General features: G+C 48.4%; 1 protein-coding gene across 2 annotated transcripts in view; it reads left to right on the forward strand.

Annotated features, from left to right (window-relative positions):
- Nucleotides 1–19,985, forward strand: part of MYO19 (myosin XIX) — a 31,133-nt gene continuing 11,148 nt past the window's right edge. For both annotated transcript variants that reach the window (XM_004378094.2, XM_023732682.1), the window contains exons 1-12: nt 1–108; nt 7,098–7,236; nt 7,593–7,741; nt 9,297–9,410; nt 12,512–12,644; nt 13,297–13,366; nt 13,899–14,001; nt 14,871–14,967; nt 15,109–15,185; nt 16,696–16,786; nt 17,258–17,429; nt 19,166–19,239. In XM_004378094.2, coding sequence (XP_004378151.1) covers nt 97–108; nt 7,098–7,236; nt 7,593–7,741; nt 9,297–9,410; nt 12,512–12,644; nt 13,297–13,366; nt 13,899–14,001; nt 14,871–14,967; nt 15,109–15,185; nt 16,696–16,786; nt 17,258–17,429; nt 19,166–19,239 — 1,231 coding nt within the window. In that variant the 5' untranslated portion in view covers nt 1–96. The remainder of the gene's footprint in view (nt 109–7,097; nt 7,237–7,592; nt 7,742–9,296; nt 9,411–12,511; nt 12,645–13,296; nt 13,367–13,898; nt 14,002–14,870; nt 14,968–15,108; nt 15,186–16,695; nt 16,787–17,257; nt 17,430–19,165; nt 19,240–19,985) is intronic.

Below are 19,985 nucleotides of genomic sequence, written 5' to 3' on the forward strand. Positions count from 1 at the left end.
TGGCTGGACCCATGCCCCAGCCTGTACTCCACGACCAGGTGAATAGCACTCCACGTGCCTACAACTCAGAACCCTTGCTGACCACATTGAAGCAGGATGCTCCAGCAGGTAAAACCTCACTTTTAAGTAACCTAGATCCTGAGACGCATTTTCAGCTTTTGCTTGCCTGAATAAAGGCTCCACTGCCCTTATCTGGATACATGAGGGAGGAGGGAAAAGACCCCTTGAAGGTCTTTAATTTCTCCATTGCCTTTCACCCTTAATAGTGAAGAAACTCTCTCATCTAATTTGAATTTATCCTGTTACGGTTTTTAGCTCTTTCTGAGGTGTGTAAGGTGGGATGGATTAAGGAATCCTTAGGGTACTTTGGTGACCATACAAACCTGAACTGGAGAGGGAGCGCTGAGAGGTGTCCCTGCCAGCCTGAATTGTTGAGGCACAGTGGAACCCTGGGGCTTCCAAGAGGAGGTGTTCCTTGAAGCTGAGCCTTAAAAAATAAGAAGGAGTTAGCCAGGTAGAAGAAGGAAAATAAATATTCCAGGCAAAAAGGTCAGCCTGTACAGAACTGTCAGAGAAGATGACCTGTGTGGAAATATAGAAGAATTCTGATGAGTGGATCATGGAGTACATGCCAGACATTGCTATTAGGATATGAAACCTGCCCTTACTCCAGGCCTCCCTGGGAAGGCTGTCATCGTCCCAGGCCTGCAGGATTCCAAATCACCTTTCACTGTGGAGCTCCATCACATACCCATAGTATCCTTCATATGCAGGCTTATAGATATTTGCTGAATTTTTATCAAGTGTTGTCAGGCACTGAGCTGAGGCAGATGCTTAAGATGGTCCCTGGCCTCCAGGTGGTATAGTAGAGTACACCCGTATCATCTAGCATCAGGGCCTGTCTATCTTCAGGAGGAGAGATGAAAATCAAGATCAGCACAAAGCTGATTCCTGTGAGGTAGAGGTCAAACATAGCTCCATGCTCCAACTTTTTCACCAGCTGTCCTCCCTGCAGCACTCTCTACTTCTCTGCTGGGTTTGATAATTCATTGCAATGGCCACATAACTCACAGATCATACTCACAATTATGTGGTTTATTAGGAAAGTAACAGGCTACAACTCAGGATCGGGATCAACTTGGAAATAAAAGGATATGACTTAGGAGACGGGATACAGTTCTTTAATCAGGATAGCTTCCAACCAGGAGAGCTCTCAGCTTCTTCTCAGCTGTGCCCACTGGCAGGCAGCCCTTCTCTCAGCTGTGCCCACAGGCAGGCAGCCCTTCTCTTGGCCATGCCAGCCAACAGGCCCTTCTCTGGCCTCTGCCCTGCTGGGACAAGGGTTACAGCTCTTTAGCACCACTGGCAAGCGCCCAGAGGCACCCTACTCTGCCAACAAGTCTCCTGCCTCAAGGGGCTCAACTCTCTTGCTCCATGGCTGGCAAGCCCACTGCAGTCACCCCTCACCCGTCTCCTAGTTCCCGCCACTCGTACTGCTGCCGCTGTTTCTCTGCCACTGGGCTGTGCTGTGGTTACCAACGTTTCTCACCGTCTTTAGTGTTACAGCTCTCTCTCTCCTGGGTCTAGGAGGTTCTCAGTGCGGGGACCCCGGGTCCAAGGGATGAGCTCTGTTCCAGGCTCTTCTTCATGGTACTGAGGTCCCCCTCAACCTCTGTGGGGTTGGCCTTTATATTCAATTTCAAAACATAGCCTTTCCAGCCAGACCACGAACTGACCAATCCCCTCTGTAGACCATAGTCATTCAATTTGCATAGTAATTGGCCAATTCCTACACGGTCACTTGATCCTATTGGGTGGTTGTGCACACCCTAGTTGCACAGTAAACTAACCAATCCCTTGCAAGTTTATGGCCTAGCCAACCATTTTGGCAGAATTGTAAACCCAAGGCCAAAAAGGCCATATATAAGAGAAACCAATTGCATGGCAACCCATCTAGTGGCACCCCCGGCAGGTAAGTGCTTGAGACTCAGCAGAATAACCGAGTGTGGGGCCAGCCAGCCAGGGGAGCCATGGTAGCCAGTGCTGCTTGACCTTCTTCCAGCTACTTAGCTCATAAAATAGGCTTGAGGGCTGGAGAGAAGCAGGTGGGACAGTTGTCTGCTTTGGGCTTTTTTATTGTTTAATTTGTTCTTTCTTATTTAAAAAGCAGTAATATTCACTATAACCATACTAGCAGCTATTCTGTGTTGAGCTCTTGCTGTGTGGTAGGCGATAAGCCAAGAATTTTACACGTGTAATTTTTGTTTAATCTTCACAATATCCCCATGAGATAGATACAGTATTATATATATGATGTTAAATCATATTCTCATTTTGGAAATAAGGCCCAGAGAGATTAAGTGACTTATTCACGGTCACATTCATTTTAAGAAATTTGGAAAATACAGATAAAGGGAACATTAAAATTATTCATAATTGCACCACCCAGAGATAAACAGCATTTTAGAGAATATCCTAGGATTTTTTTTTTTCATAAATAAATATTTTAAAAACATTTAAAGGTGTCATACTTTTTTGTAATGTGCTTTATGCCATTGTATGGATGCACTATAATTTAAGCAACTCACTATTTGGACATTTTGGTTGTTTTCAATTTTTTACAATTAATAACAACTCTGCATACACTGAACATTCTTATGACCTTTATTTAGGATCATTTCCTAGACGTGGAACAGCAGGCTCAAGGAGAATGCATAGCTTTAAGGCCGCTGATATATTGTCTAATTAAAGGAACCACTTTTATTTGTTGTTGATTTTGTTTTTCTTGTTGGTTTGTGACTTTGGAGAGACCCATGTGTTACAAGTAGAACTGCTCCATAGGGTTTTCTTGGCTGTCATCTTTACAGAAGCAGATTGCCAGGCCTGTTTCCTCTGCGGTGCTGCTGCGTGGGTTTGAACCACCAACCTTTTGGTTACCAGCTGAGCACAAACCATTTGTGCCACTCAGAGGCCGTAGGAACCACTTTTAAAAGAATAATAATAACTAACATTTTTTGAGGCTACACCAGGTACCTTTTCATGTACCTTATGTGTTTATGAGGTGTAGTACGTATGAGGTATAAGGAGTGCTGGTGGCACAGTGGTTAATTGCTTGGCTGCTAACTGAAAGATTGGTGGTTCGAACCCACCAGTCCCTCCGTGGGAGAAAGATGTGGCAGTCTGCTTCCATATAGCTTTAGAGCCTTGGAAACCCTATGGGGCGGTTCTACTCTGTCCTTTCTGGTCACTATGAGTTGAAATCACAATGGCAATAGGTTTGGTTTTTGTTTTTTAGACCTATGAGGTAGGTGCTATCACCATTCCCATTTTACAGATGAGGAAAACTGAAGCACAAAGAGGTTAAGAAACTTACATAAATTTATACAACTAATAAGTGGTTGAACCAGTATTCAAACCCAGGCAATTCAAACCAGGCAAAAAAATCTAGCTTTTGTTCTTTCATTATACATTATATGTTTTAATAGCAATATTATGCCATTTAACAGATTTTGGCAGGAAAAATCCTCTGGTGGCATTAATTTCTGCAACCATAAAAAGAATCCCTGCTAAATGCCAGCAAATGAATTGGTAATACATTAGACTTCTTTGCTCAGCAGGGAGACACTCAAGGGGGGAAAAAGATCTGCTTTGAAATCTCTTTTCCTGGGAGGCGGGGGGTGGAAGTGGAGTGTGTTAGTGTTAGATGAGCCCACTGTCCAGGAACAGTAACTGCCTTCCTGAAGCACTGCTTCCTGTAGGGTGGTGCCTTGCTCAGAAGTCTTGGTTTCTCTGTCATTGCAAGGCATTGGCTCTCCTTTCCCTTGAGTAAAAACCCATCGCTTAAGCTTCATCTCACCCTTACAATGACATCTCTGGCCCACTTTGCATCTGAGTTGTGTTTTCACCACATCTCTTCTCCCTCTCCATCAAGTATGATTACACTCTCCCTGGGTGGCTTGGGGTTTTCTTGTCCAGTCATCAACAAGCTTTCACTGAGTGCCTTTTTATCACTCAGGACAGACTGGGGTATGTCGTTGTTAGCAGCCGTGGAGTTGGTCCTCGACTCGCGGTGACTACATGTACAATGGAACAAAACACTACCAGGTCCTGTGCCATCCCCATGATGGGTTGCAGATCAGACCACTGTGCTCCATAGGGTTTTTATTGGCAGATTTTCTGAAGTAGAGAGCCAGGCCTTTCTTCCTACACTATTTTAGTGCCTTTCTTCCTAGTCTGTCTTAGTCTGGAAGCGCCACTGAAACCCGTTCACCATCAGAACAACACACAAACCTCCACTGACACATGGGTGGTGGCTGTGCTTAAGGTGCATTGGCCAGGAATTAAACTCACATCTCCTGCATGAAAGGCAAGCATTCTACCACTGAACAACCTCTGCCCTCATTGAGTATGTTGTAGCAACAAACAATCCCTGAAAGCGTGGTCGGGTGTGGCTGGGTGGTCCCTTTAGATTAAATAGTCAGGGAAGGCCCTGAGAAGGTGACATGTAAGCTGAGGTCCTACTGATAACAAGCAGCAGCCATGACAAGACCCTGAAGGAACATCCCAGGCCCATGCCAAGGCCCCAAAGCGGGTAAGCTTAGTATGTCCCAGGCCCTGAAAAGGGTGCGTGTGGCTCGGGCAGTGGGACTGGGGAACGTGGTACGAGCAGTGTGCAGAGAAGCAGGTCCAGACGTCGGGCCGAGAGCAGCAGTTATTTACTCCCTGGCATTGGATAAATGGAGCGGTGGCTGGGCACTCCTCGCTTCCTGTTTCTTTGTTTATCATTATTTTTTTAATTTAAATAATTTTTGTTGTGATAAAATATAGACAACAGAACATTTGCCATTGGAACCGTCTTTAAGTGCACAATTCAGTGACATTAATTACATTCACAATGTTGTGTAATCATCACCACTATCCATTTGTAAGTGTTTTTCATCACCCTAAACAGAAACTCAGTATCCCTTAAGCAATAACTTCCCATTTCCTCCCTCCCCCAGCCCCTGGTAACCACTAATAAACTTTTGTCTCTGTGCATTTGCCTCTTCTAAAGATTTCATATGAGTGAGATCATACAATATTCGTCTTTTTATGTCTGACTTAATTCCCTCAGCATAATGTTTTCAAGGTTTGTCATGTCGTAACGTGTATCAGAACTTCGTTTCACTTTATGGCTGAAAAATATTCCATTGTATGGGTATACTACATTTTGTCCATTCATCTCTTGATGCACTCTTGGGTTGTTGCCAACTTTTGGCTATTGTGAACAATGCTGCAATGAACATTGATGTTAAGTGTCTGTTTGAGTCCCTGCTTTCAATTCTTTTGGGTATATAGCTAGGAGTGGAATTGCTGGGTCATATGATAATTCTATGTTTAACTTTTTGAGGAAAAATCATTGTTGTTTTAAACCACAAAATTTTGGTGAGATGTGTTATGCAGAAAGAGATAACTGAAATAAATACAAAATTACAATAATTAGTATAACTGATGTTTTTATTTATTTATTTAAATTGTGCTTTAGGTGGAAGTTTACAGCTCAAGTTAATCTCTCATTCAAAAATCTATACACATACTGTTTTGTGACGTTAGTTGCAATCCCCACAATGTGACAGCACACTCCAAAAAATCTAGTTTTTCAGTCTAGACTCCTTTTCTGGTTGAATCAGAACTATTCATAACTTGTGGCAGCGTTTGTTCTCTGAGTGATATTTTTTTTCCTGGAGCACAGGGATTATATGAATCCAGCCATGTGCTGACCTTAGCACTTATCCTGGAAGTCAGCAGCCTGCCTTGTGTGTTAATGGTGGCCTAAACTCGGACGTCTTTGGAAAGAAACTCTACTGGGCACCTTGGCTTGTTGCTCTGAGGGGTTTGAACCTTTAGGATTCACCAGTCTTATTGGAAACCTACACTCATGTCACCTCATAGACTTCTTACTCCAAAAGCACATTTAGCCGAGTCCCTGTCTTCTACTCCCCACCCCATCTTCTCTGTAGCACCCAAGGAGACAGAACCATAGGAGGAAAGTAGGGAGAGGAAACATGCAATTGACATTGAGGATGGGTGAGGGTAAACGGGCCTGTTCCCCTTGGTGCCTGTTATGGATTGAATTATGTTTCCCAAAATATGTGTTGTAAATCCTAACTTCTATGCTTGTGACTATAATCCTTTTGGGATGGGTTGTCTTTTTTATGTTAATGAGGTAGGGTTAGTATAGGGTATGTCTTAAGTCAATCCCTTTGGAGATATAAGAGATTAAACAAGCAAGCTAGGAAGCATAGATGGGGGAAGATGCCAAGCCACATGAAGATCACCCAGGAGCAGAAGCTCAAAAGAGACAAGGACCTTCCCCTAGAGCTGGCACCATGAATTTAGACTTCTGGCCTCCAGAAATTTGCTTGTTAAAGCCATCCACTTGTGGTATTTCTGTTATAGTAGCACTAGATGACTAAAATAGTGCTCGTTCTTGGCCTCATACAACCTTCTGAACCAAGCTTCCCCTCAAATAGACCCAGAGCAGAAAGAACTTGCCAGACTAAATTTAAGCTCCGGGAGGAGGTGATGAGGGCATGGAGCTACCTCTCTGAGAAGAAGATACGGCTCTGCTTTTTCATTATAAGCTGAATGATCTCTTTCAAAAAAGACACAGAGCATGGATCTTTTCCTTTGTGATATTCCCATAGCAGTCACCCCCTTGGGCCTCACCCCTGCCAGTCCCAGTAAGGCTGATAGCTGGCTGTCTGGAAGCTGACTTGGCTGGAACTCTTGGCAGAGAAGGGGGATTGCATTTATTGATTACATGCTTTGTGCCAGGCACTAAGTGCTCTGTATATTTCCTCTTATTTTTCTTCCCAGTAGCCCTGTGAGTTGGGTTTCTTTTTCTTTATTTACAAATAAAGAAGCTGCGTCTTAGAGAGGTTAAGTAACTTACTTAGGCTTACAGGGCTAGTAAGTGGCAGAACTGAAATTTGAACCCAAACAGACTATGATACTGGAGGCCTGTTCTCTTTCTACTGTATAGACTCTTACCCTTTCTATAGCTGCCAGCTGGTCTGAGTCCCAGCCCTCATGGCCCTCGTGTTATTCCTTTCCAGGTTAACGGCCACAGTCTGGGCACTGATGCCCAATGCGGGGAACCCCTCAGAGGAGACCTACAGGATTTTTTGGGTGGGGAGACCTTGCTGTACCAGCTGGATGACCTCACCAAGGTGAATCCTGTGACGCTAGAGACAGGTATGGGCTTCCCTCCCCCTAAAAGTGTTGTCTCCAAGTGGGTGGAGGTGTGTGTGATGAGGACATTTGGCCCAGTTTCCCTGGGCACAGACAGGCCGGCAGGACTTTGTAGCCAGGTGGGCTATTCTAGACTTCTGCCCGTGGGAGCCTGGCGACTGAACCTGGGCTCCCCAAGGCAGGCTTTGCTCTTGATTTAGGGCTCATCTTAATTAGATCTTATACCTATTCTTCATGGAACTGCTGGCATCTAATGGGAGTTGGCTAATTGCAGAGGGAGGGCTCTTAGGTGGATGTGTGTCTGTATGAGGTTATGTCAACATTTAAGCCAGATTTTGCTAATGGTGCCTGTGCCTCAGTCCTGAGGTGCCTGCAGGCTCGGTACACGACAGACACCTTCTACACCAATGCTGGCTGCACCCTAGTGGCTCTGAACCCCTTTAAGCCGGTCCCTCAGCTCTACTCGCCAGAGCTGATGAGAGAGTACCACACTGCGCCTCAGCCCCAGGTAAGGCTTGGCCAGCTTTGCATGGCCTTAGGGCTCCCCACCCTCCTCCTCAGCCTCCCTGTAGCTTCCCCATCCCAGCCCATTGTCCACCAGCCATGCAGTCATTCATAGTCTCCTGGTGACCAGGCCGTCTTGGCTTGAGGGAGGCTAAGAGGAAGTTGCCACCAGGAGCTCACAGAGTTTTGGACACATAAATAACTGGCTACAGGACAGCAGCGGGTAAATAAGTGTTTGTTTAACTGAATTTGGAGCCTAAAGTGAAGACATAGGATAAAGGATTTCTATGTTCCTGTTTGTGGTTTATTAATAGCAAAGGATTTATGAGGGTATATTTGTGTATTTAACAACCCACCTTTTTGGAAAGAATAAAATTACACGACACAGGGATTGCCCTAGAAAATTCAGCCCATGTTCTGCTGAGACAAGTAAATTTCTCTGGAGGTGGGTGGCGGTGCAGGGAGGGAAGGGGCTGATTGGCGTTAAAGTACATGATGTGTTCAGGGAGAGGCGAGAACAAACTTGCTGGAGGAGGGGAGCTGTGGGGAGAGGGGCAGCAGATGAGGGTAGAAAGGTGCAGTAAGGCGGGGCAGTTGGTGAAGGGACTGAAGTACCACAGCAGGCAGAGAGACCACCAAGTCTCTTCACCAGGGGTGGACATGGGAGTGTGAACAGAGCCTGCTGTAGGAATAATTACTCAGCAGGCTGGGGAAGGTGAGACAGGAGGCAGCAAGAGCAGTTGGAGGCTTTGTAATAGTCCAGGTGAGAGGTGGCTGGGGCAAGGGCAGGTGGAGAGGGGGATGGCTCCCTTCAGGAAGCTGTGGGAAGTGATCAGATGCTGGCGGTGCCGGCCAGGCTAGGCATCCTGCAGATGGAGAGATCTTCCAGAAGAAGCTCATGCATGGTTAAGTGTCCCAGTGGACTCCAGGGGAACTGTATCCTAAGAGACCCGAATCTCACCAGCTGTGTTACCTGCCTCCCTGCCCTGCTAGGTGTGATCTCCTCAAAGGCAAAAGCCATGTCACGGTCCCCTTTGTTTCCCCAGTGCCCGGCATGATGTGAGGACAATTAATGAATATTTGTTGAAGGAAAGGAGAACAGTGGCCTTCAAATCACATTGATGCACTTACTTGTTGAGTGGTTTTGAGACTTTTTTAACTCCTCTGAAACCCAGATGTCTCATCTATAAAGTAAGATTAACCGTCCAACTAATGCACAGACTTCTTTGGCAGTGTCCTTGGCAAGCTGCAAAATACAATAACAAAATAACAGCACAATAAAACTATTAACTATTAAGTCTAGGTAAGACAGGAGCATAAAGTGTTAATGTCCTAGACTGATTGAGGCCAGAACTGCTTCCAGGCTGAGAGAAGATGTGCGGGTGAAACCCCCATGGGGGTCCCACAGTTGGGCCTGACACTGATATGTTAGGAAATTTTTCTGGAGGAAGCATTCCGGCACTGCTATTGGCAGCCTCCCCTTCTCAGCCATCATTGGGCCAACTACTCCATGTAGAAAAGCATTCACTCACCTGACCTTTCACCCCTTGATGTTTCAGAAACTGAAGCCCCATGTCTTCACTGTGGGTGAACAGACCTACAGGAATGTCAAGAGCCTGATCGAACCAGTTAACCAGTCTATTGTTGTCAGTGGAGAGAGTGGTGCTGGAAAGGTAGGAGGGCCTCTTCCCCACCATGTCAGCTTCATGACTGGCTGGGTTGCTGCCTAGTCATTCCCAGATAGGTTGGCTCAAGCAGGGAGTCAGTGTACTTGGTGGGCAAATACTGGCCAGGAAGTCAAGAGGCAGAGTTCTAGTCCAGGCTCTACCACTAGCTCTGATAGAACCCTGGGTGAGATAATTTTATCTCTGGGCCATCATTTTCTCATTGAAGTCACTCCAAGCTATGATGCCATCAAAAACAAAGGCCAGCTATCAGGGATTACAGCGTAGTGATTAAGAGCACATCAGGAAAGGCACTTTACTTCCACAAACCTTAGTTCTCTCACCTGCAAAATGGCAGGAAGGAGAGGACGAACACCCAACTCGTGGGACTGCTGTGGGGGTTATCTGAGCTGGTGTACATAAAGCACTTGGTGGCATGCTTGGCACATGGCAGTGCTCCTCCAACGGTACTGGTGTTACTTGTGGGAAAGGGTTTATTGGAGTAGTCCACCCTGCACCCTTGGGGTTGCCCATGCTGGCAAGGGTAGTGCATTGGGCCAGCTGTGAGGGCAGACAGAAGCCCCTGGTGTCCCATGTGGCTCCTGGGTGGCAGAACCACAACAGCTGAGACAGAATGTTGCACAGGGATGGGCATGGAGTTGTATAGCTTGTCAGAGGACGTTACTGGCCCAGGCCTCACCACCTTCTTGCCCGGCGTCACCCAGCTGCCCCACACTTTCCATGGCACTTTTACCTTCACAAGAGATTCTTTGGACCATGAACTTATTCTGCTGACACCCACGTGTGAGAGAATGGGTGAGCACTGAGCACCTGCTAGGCACTGAGGCGTGCAAGGGGAGAAACAGATAAAAAATGGAACATCCAGCTCTCAGGGGGCTCTTAGTTCACCATGAAAGACAGTCAAAGAAACAAACGAAGACAGTAAGTTGCAGCGGTGAGGGCTGGGACTCGCGTGAGGAGAGGATATTTCCGAGAGCCGTTATCAAAGGGGCCCGTGAAGCAGCTGACGCCCAGCTTCACTGACAAAGCTCACTGTCCCCAGAGTTGCTCAGGGGAGGTGAGGCTGGACCTGGCCTGACCCATGCAACCAGAGCTCAGCAACCCTTTATCGAGCAGTCGCTGTGGCCAGGGGCTTAGCCTGGTATATTTTTAAAATTTAATTTATTTTTAAATAAGAAATATAGCTACATAGTTGAAAATTAAGCAATACTATAAAGCTTACAAAGAAAAACAGCAACTCTGCTTCATCTCTCTCAACCCTATTCCCTCTCTCCAGAGATAGCTACTTTCACATCTTTTAGCAGTTTGAATGTTTATGTCCATATTTCTAAGGCACGTACGTATATTGTTACTTCCGATTTTTCAGGTTTTTTTAGCTTCCTACTTTGATGGGGACTTAGCCCTTATTTCCCTGTCCCCATACTCCATATGTGATTATATCACAATTTCTAATTAAGTCAATACGCAGTATTTACATTATTATGACCACGTATACATTATTCACAGAAGAGCTGTGTATATTTTTTTCTTGTATAATTTCTATTTTCCTTCTGCTTAATAATTGTCCCATTTTTTTACTTGCTTCATTTCTATATAACCAAAACCAAACTTGTTGCCGTCTAGTTGATCCCGACTCATGGTGACCCCGTGTGTTCAGAGTAGAACTGCATTCCATCGGATTTTCAATGCAAAGACAGAAGAGCATCCAAGAGCTATCCTACAGTGTCAGATGGTTCACCATACTTGTAACTGGTGTCCCAGAAGGACGAGAGAGAGAACATGGGTCAGAAGATATATTCTACAAAATTAATGAAAGACAGTAAGCACGATCCAAGAAGCTCAGAAAACACCAAACAGGGTGAATACTAAGAAAAGCACACCTAGTATGTCATAGTCACACTAGGAATCGAAGGAAACAGATAAAGGGACTCCATAAAAAAAAACTGGAGCCCTGGTGGTGCAGTGGTTAAGAGCTCTGCTGCTAACCAAAAGGTTGGCAGTTCAAATCCAGCAGCCGCTCCTTGGAAACCCTATGGGGCAGTTCTACTCTGTCCTATAGGGTCAATATGAGTCGGAATCAACTCGACAGAAATAGGTTGTTTTTTTTTTTTTTTTTGGTTTTGTTTTGAGTTTAAATCAGAGCTCTGTCATTTTTTAGTTGTGTGATCTTCAACAAATTTCTTAATTTTTCTATGCCTCCGTTTCATCATTTTAAAACTGGGTTGTATAGTTGTACCTGCATCTGTAAGATTGGTGAGAAATGCACAGAAAGCCTCTGGAGCTCCGTGCCTGCCACAGAGGCAACAACTAGTGTTAGCTGTGAGGCCTCAGAGACACTGAGTAGCCAAAGTCAGGGGGCTTGTCCCTTCTCTGCGCCAGCTCCCCTTGTTTCTTTCTTTCTTTCTTTTTCTAATTGAGGTGAAATGCACATAAGTAAACCATTTTAAAGTGAAAAATTTAATACTTTCATAATGTTGTGCAACTACCACCTCCATCTAGTTCAAAACATTTTCATCACCCCAAAAGGAAACCCCTTATCCATTAAGCACTTACTCCCCATTCCCTTTCCCCCATCACCTGGCCCCTGACAACTACTAATCTGCTCTCTGTCTCTGTGGATTTACCTATTCAAGATATTTTACATAAATGGAACTATACAATTTGTGACCTTTGGTGTCTGGCTTCTTTCACTTAGCATAATATTTTCGAGGCTCATACACACTAACATGTGTCAGTACTTCATTCCTTCTTATGGCTATATACTATTCCATTGTGTGTATATATCATGATTTATTAATCCGTTATCCGTTGATAGACATTTGGGTTGTTTCCACCTTTTGGCTACTGGGAATAGTGCTGCTATGATCCCTTAAGTGCATGTTCTGCAGCTGGGAGAAGCAGAGATGAGCATCCCATGTCACAGATGGGGAAGTGCCTTGCCCAAGTCCACAGAGTTACATTCAGCATTCACCCATTTGGTCAGCAGCATGCATGGGTGAGAGGAGGGCTCTTGGGAGCACTGCTCCCTCAGCCAGGCTCAGAAGCAAGGGAACCTGGGCACGGCTCCCACAGGGCTGTTTCTGTCACAGACATGGACGTCTCGCTGCCTGATGAAGTTCTATGCTGTGGTGGCCTCCTCGCCCACATCCTGGGAGAGCCACCAGGTGGCAGAGAGGATCGAACAACGGATCCTGAACTCCAACCCCGTCATGGAAGCTTTTGGTGAGCTCGGTGTTCTCTGTAGAGCCCTTCCGTCCCATTTCCTCTGGAATCTGCCTCTACTTGGGAGAGGGGTAGAGCTTTGAGACCTTCTCTTTGAGGGTTGGAGAATGAGTGTATCCTTCACTGCCTTGGACCCCTAACCTCCTCCCAGGTATCCCTTAGGACTTCCCTCCAATATAGGGACATCATTCTGTCATCTCCTTCCCTCCAGCCCAGGCACATATAGCAGTGGTGCTGAGAGGACCTCATGGCTCATCTAGTCTACATCCTATCACTCCATCCAGTTTCCTGAAGGTCCAGAGAGGAAGAGGACTTGGCCTAGGATAGACAGTAACTAGTGTCCAGACTGACCAGAGCCCAGATGTTGTGCCGTACTGTCTAAGCCAATAGTCACAGCTTGCTTTTGACCCCTTCCCTTCAGAGAAGACAGTTCCTGACTGCCTAGGCTTGCTCATTCCAGTTCCTTGCCAAGAAGTTCTTCTAACTCTCCTGAAAGCCACTTGCTGAAGCCTGAGTGCCCTTCTCCTAGTCCTGTCCCCTGTGACCTGGAAATTAGCAACAGTGACTTGAAGATAGGGCACCTTCAGCCACCTTGACCCACAGGAACTGGGTAAAGATGGGGGAGCAGTATTAACACAGGTGTGATCTGTAGGGAACGCATGCACGCTGAGGAATAACAACAGCAGTCGCTTTGGGAAGTTTATCCAGCTCCAGCTGAACAGGTAACAGCTGCTGCCACTCTGGCTAATACTGGGCGGGGGGCGGCATGGGAGGAAAGTGGTTGGGGCAGTGTCTAGCCTGGGCCACTCCTATGGGCAAAACCCCACTTCTCCTGGCATGTGTGTGTATGGGATTCCTTAGGATCAGTGAGCCCTGAGGGTGAGCTATAGCTGCTCTGACCATAGGAATTCCGGGGCAGTGTGCCTGTGTGTTCGTTCCTCCTGGCTTCTAGCTTTTCTCAGGAACTTGGAGTTAAACTTCCACCTCTCTGGGCCGTGCCCCTGAGCTGAAGTTGAAGCTTCTGCTCTTGCCTTGGGAAGGGGCAGAGTAACACACAGAGACCTTGGCCCTTCCCACCTAAGCTAGGTACAGGGGAATGTCCCAGGCTACCAGGGACCTGCTGTTAGCTGAGTGGAAGAACTTGGCGGGTGATGGAGGGGAGTTGCTAGGTTGCAGTCTGGCACAGAGTAAGTGCCTAATAAATGGCTGTGAAATGAACAAGCAACTAATGGGCTCTGATCTGCACGTGCCCAGGGCCCAGCAGATGACCGGAGCTGCAGTCCAGACCTACCTACTAGAGAAAACTCGAGTGGCCTGCCAGGCCTCCAGTGAGAGGAACTTCCACATCTTCTACCAGGTCTGCCCAGTGGGCCCCCAGCTGCCCAGCAGGGCAGAGATAAGTCTGTGACTCAGACACCTACCTCCACCACCCCACCTGCCCCACACCTCGGCCCCTCCCTCACCAGCCTTTCAGCAGTGCAGCCGCTTATTCCTGTGGACTTGTGTGGCACCTCTGCCTTGTGCTGGACCTTGACTCCCTATAGTTTTGACCTGGGTGTGAGTTTTGCCTCCTCTGTCAGGCCAGAGGAGCCCTGGTGGTGCAGTGGTTAAGAGCTCAGCTGCTAACCAAAAGGCCAGCAGTTCGAGTCCACCAGCCGCTCCTTAGAAACCCTATGGGGCAGCTCTACTCTGTCCCATAGAGTCACTATGAGTCGGAATTGACATGACAGCAATGGGTTTGGTTTCGGGTTTATCAGACCAGAAGGTGCTTGAGACTGGAACTGTATGTCTAGGATGGGAACTATGTCACCCTCATCAGACTGGGGGCTCCTAGAATGGCAGCTGTCTCCTCCAACAGAATAAGGGCTTCCATCAAGGCATGGATAGTATGTCTCCCCTGCCTTCAGTATGGGAGTGTCCTTAGGGAAGGGGTATGCCTCCCCAGTCAGAACTGGGGGCTTCCCAGGGTAGGAGTGGCGCTTTCCTCCTCGGGTTACAGGCTTCCCCAGAGCAGGGATTTCTGTGTATTTTGCATCAGGTTGGGGAGATCCAGAGCTCTGTTTGCTTCTTTTCTTGCCCCCGTGCCTGCCCTGGGCTCTCTACAGGGACCTTTCACCTTTGTGATATTGCTGCCATTTCTTACTGCTCTCATCCCAGCCCCAGGCCTATGCAAGCCTGGGCTGCCCTGTACCCCTAGCTCAGCCCCCCACCTGCCCCTGCCCGCAGATCTGCAAAGGAGCCAGTGCAAATGAGAGGCTGCAGTGGCACCTGCCTGAGGGAGCTGCCTTCTCCTGGCTGCCCAACCCAGAGAGGACTTTGGAAGGTAGGGGGCACCTCACCCAGCACCCTGGGCTGGCCCAGCAGCACCGACCCACTCTGCATAGGGCCTGCCTCTCTCACCCCTCACCACCCTACTGACCTTCTCTAGCCCTGGCATTGGACTGTGACTTGGATTCTTTTTCAGAGGATTGTTTTGAGGTGACCAGAGAGGCCATGCTCCATTTGGGCATCGACACCCCCACCCAGAACAACATCTTTAAGGTCAGAAGAAAAGCCACACCACTTACACTTCGCAGAGGCCATGGGGGCCCCTTCATGGGCCCTTCCCTGGACTTACAACTTGGTCTTTGCCTGCGGATCTATCACTTAGGACCCTGCTGTGCAGTCTCCAGGGAGTCGACCACCCTCTGTGTCAGGGGATGGACAGGGACACAGAGAAGAGCACAGTGTCCCTCAGAGCTCAGGGCCCCTGGGAGGGCAGAGAGCAAGGTGCTTGGGTCAGTTACTAATACAACAGCCATAACGAGAAATCATGCTACCATGTGTTTATCTAGCACGTTAAATGTAAAAGTCACATTCACTTGCTTTTTCAACACTCCTGTGTGTGTGGAGATTATTGTTCCCATGAGAAAACCAGAGAGAGAAAATGACCTGCCCCAGGTCAGATACCCCTCCATGATGCAAACAGACTTTGTCCCAGACTTAGTAATTCCAAAGTCCCACCATCTTTCTCCTACCCCCCATCCCCCACCTATCCCTCTTGGGACATAATGCTAGCCTAGGTGAATGGGGCCCGTCTTACCCCATTAGTGTCCTCCCTTCCCCCATGTGCCTTTGTTGACAGGGCTGACTGCCTCCCACCTCCCCCACAGGAGAGCACTGGGGGGGGGGAAGACAGGATAGGCTGGCTGCAGGGAGATGGCAGTCCAGTGGAAAATGGCCTCCACCTCCAGATGGGGGCTGCTCAGCAGGGAAGGTGTCACACCTGGTGTGGGCACCACCAGGGCAGAGCTCAGCCAGAAGGACAGCACGTGGGGACAAGCCCAGGATGAGGAACACCACTAGGAGTCCGGGCAGGGGTGCTGGTTTGAGGGTGGCATGCCCCTCTGCCTCAGCCACACTGCCCACTGGGCATAGCAGTCTTCTCCCGGTTGGAGGTGTGTGCAGGGAAGTTGTGGCCAGAAGGCCAGGAGCATGTGTGGAGGCACCCACCCTGGGACGAGACAGGGGTGAGGGATAATCCTGCTCTCCCGGAATTAGGTCCAAATCATTCAGAGTTGCTGGGTCTGGGGTCTCCTTTCTGCAGCCCCTGGGGGACCTTGGTCCACAAGTAACAGAGGAGCAGTGTTCCCACTCACACAGTCTTCCTGGACAGGGAGCCAGAGGGATGGACGGTGGGTGGACATGGGCGCCCACTGGCTGCCCTGGGAGGCATCTGGAGTCAGACTGCTTGTGGTCAAATCCTGCTTTACCCTTTACCAACTGTGTGGCCTCAGGCTTGTGATTTTTCCTCTCCTATAATGAGCATCATCACAGCACACACTTCATTGGAATGTTGAAAAGATTAATTGGGATGATTCATGTACCTTGCTTACATTATGCCTGACAGAGACATTTAGTAGGTGAACAATAAATGGGAACTACTGTTATTCTAGATCATGATGATATTCAGCAGAAGAGATTCCCCCCACCCCCAGGTTAGGCTCCAGCCGTTGACGAGAAGTGCCCACTTGATGCCCTCTCCTGCCCTGCCCCTCTTCTCCTCCCTCAGGTCCTAGCCGGGCTGCTGCACCTCGGCAATGTGCGGTTTGCTGACTCAGAGGATGAGGCCCAGCCCTGCCAGCTGATGGACTATGCCAAATGTGAGGGGCTGGGGGGACCTCCCAGGAAATCACCAGTGTTCATGGGGTTGAGTGGGAGGTTTGTTCTTGTTAGTTGCTATCAAGTCCATTCCAACTAAATTTTGAATCTGATGCCTTCAATCAAACCACGAAAATTAAATCTCAGGTTCTGTCCCGGATAACTTACGCTTCACTCCATCTCTGGTCAGGGAGACAGTTTTGTCCCCATTTTACAGATGAGAAAATGAGAGTCAGAAAGTTTATAAAAAGATTTATCCCACATGTGGTAGTGTGGACTAGGACATAGAAGTCCCAGGTTCAAATCCTGGTTCTGCCCCTTGTGAGGGCCTTCAGCGAGGCTCTGGACCCATCAACCTAGGTTTCCCTGGCCAGTCAGGGGAGTCATGGTTCCACTGTGGTGACTTCAGTGGCTCGTGGAGGGGACTGTTCAGATGGAGGGTGATTTGCCTAAGGAGGATCCGCCCCTCGCAGGCTCTGTCAGGACACTGGCCTCGCTGCTGCAGCTCCCAGAGGATGCACTGCTGGAGACACTGCGGATCAGAACCATCAGGGCAGGCAGACAGCAGCAGGTGTTCCAGAAGCCCTGCTCCCGAGCCGAGTGTGACACCCGCAGGGACTGTCTGGCCAAACTGGTCTATGCAAGGTGAGCAGATCCTTTGGGCCCAGCCTGCCCTGTCCTGTGCTCCCCTCAAATTCTCCCCTATCTAAGGTTGGACCAGCCACCATCAGGCAGGGTTGGGGAGGCCAGATAAAGCAGACCCAGTTCCTCTTCCTGTTCCTGAGACCCCTGGGTATAGGGCAGGGGGAGGCTCCCAGGTTTTTCCTGAGGCAGGGCTCTTGGCCTCTATTCCTGAGTACTCTTAAGTGGGGAAGTTGCCACATTCCTGGCCTAGATTCAGCTCCAATTTCAGTACAGAAGGCTGCCTTGACCTTGGCCATAAATGAGGAAAGCCTACTAGGCACTCCCCTGGCAAGGTAAGCTCCAGACCCTTAGAAGAATAAGATCCTCTGTCTCCATGTACCCTTGTCTCACTTAGGGCCTTGTGTATTCTCCTGGGTAGGGCTAGACACTCAGCTCACACTTTTGGACAACACATTATGCAGTAAGTGGGAACCCAGAACAGTGGTGGAGGTGGAGGGGTCCTGGCATCTTCTGGGTAGGTTTACATGGGGCATCTTCACCCTCTGGCCATGTGGTATTTAGGCCACACAGCTTCACGAACACTAAAACCACAGGTCTGAGCTCCTTAAGGTTGGTTTCTCACCCTGGGTTCTGAGGAGGGCTTTAGGGGCCCAGAGTTCTCTGAAATTATGGGACAAAATATATGTGTGTATGTGTACACGTGCATATGGGAACTTGGACACCCTTTTTGGAAGAGGGTCCCCCTGCTCCACTTTTAAGAACCTCTCAAAGAATCAAGAGTCTGAGAAGCACCACTGAGGGAACAAAATTCTCTGGGTTGAAGATGGCCCAAGGCAGCTGGGCCCAGACTAGACCATTTTGGCAAGAGACTTGGTTACCACCACTTTCAAGCTAATTTCACGTCAGAATTTCAGGTCAAAGATTTTTAACAGCCTTTGCCTGCACGTCACTGAAAAATGAATGGATAAATTGTCTGTGATAATCACAGAATGAGTCTCTGACCAAGACATTTTACACATGATAACCATCAGTCAGTTCATTGCATCACTGGGTTTTTGGTTTTTTGGTTCTTTTTAGTACCTCTAATGAGTATTTGAAGCCCCTGTTGTAAAAAGAGAGCATTGAAATCTATCTGAATTGAAAAAAGCTGTGGAACAATTACTTTAAGAAAAATTATAAAGAAGAAACCCCTTAATAGTGTTGTACATGTCCTTACATTGTACAGTAACTACCTCGTCTCCTCTGGGATGGGGGTGGCTCCAGAGTGCAAGGTGCCATTGTTGATCTCAGGTACTTGGGCCCACTTGTGTGGGACCAAGTTGGGAGCCGGTGGCAAGTCCCTGGGCTCTGGGCTCCACAGGTGGAGTTTTGCAGGGGAGCCCAGTAAACTCTGTTCTTTACAAACCCAGGCCTGCCAACCACCCTCTTCTAGTCAAGACCCCAGCTGGGTATCAGGCTGTGTGACCCACTCCCTGTCTAGCCTGGGGGGTCTCATCGGTCCCAGGCTCAGTCTTGCTGGGAGGACAGGCCAGGTTTCTGTGTCCCTGGGAACATGCACAATGATAGCCTGCAAGTGCAGGAGGTCAGGACAGATGGACAGGAAAAAGGAGGAGAGGGCTTAGCCCCTTACATGTCAGGCTTAGAATGCAGGGCCTTCCAGAGCGTGGTACCCTGGCTGCTGAAGTAATTTAGCCGCCCCTCAGGCTCACCAGAATCCACTCTCCCTTCCCCAACAGGCTGTTTGACTGGCTGGTATCCGTCATCAATAGCAGCATCTATGCAGACCCCGATTCGTGGACCACTTTCATAGGTAGCCGGGCTCACCCTGCCAGGAGCACTCCTTCAAAGAACAATAGAGCCCTGGACTGAGGGTCAGAAACCCTGGGTCCACTGTGACTCTGGGCAACTCCTTTCCCTTCTCTGTACCCAAGTCTCCTCATCTTTTCACCATTGGGTGAGGAGATGGCTGTTCTCTGCAATGCCCACATCTGACCCATCCGTAGCTCTGCAGGCTGACTCAGATGGTGCTTGTCTATCTCAGGAGAGTAGTGGGGGATGGGTGAGCTAGATTAGAAAGGATTTGGAGGACATGATTGAGGTCAAAATCATTGAAACCTAGGTGGGATTGTCCAGTGGGGGAGGAAGCAAAGCTCAAAGGCACCAGTGAAATTTGCACACTGAATGGTGGAATTCTAGGCGCCAACTTGGCAGAAGAGACCAGGGTCTCCAAAGTGGATTTGACACAGAAAATGTTCCCTGGGACCTGAATCCTTCATAGGAAGGGCCTAGAGGGGCCAGAAGATTCAGACTCAAAAGTGGACCTGGTGTCCTGGGCTGCCCCTCACACCTCATTTGACTTTTCTGCTGTTTCTGGGTCCTGAGGGGGGATGGGGTGAGGTGGAGACAACCCTGGGTGTGTGTGGGATGGGAGGGGTGTATTACTCTGCCCACCTCATGCTCATCCCATCTCATCTCCGTGAGGCTTTGGCAGCAGCTCAGCTCGGCTGCTCTGGGCTTCTAGAGTCCCCCACCCCACCTGCCCCCTGCAGTGGCCCC

This window comes from Trichechus manatus, unplaced genomic scaffold, assembly GCF_000243295.1.
Source record: "Trichechus manatus latirostris isolate Lorelei unplaced genomic scaffold, TriManLat1.0 scaffold00054, whole genome shotgun sequence".
NCBI lineage: Eukaryota > Metazoa > Chordata > Mammalia > Sirenia > Trichechidae > Trichechus > Trichechus manatus.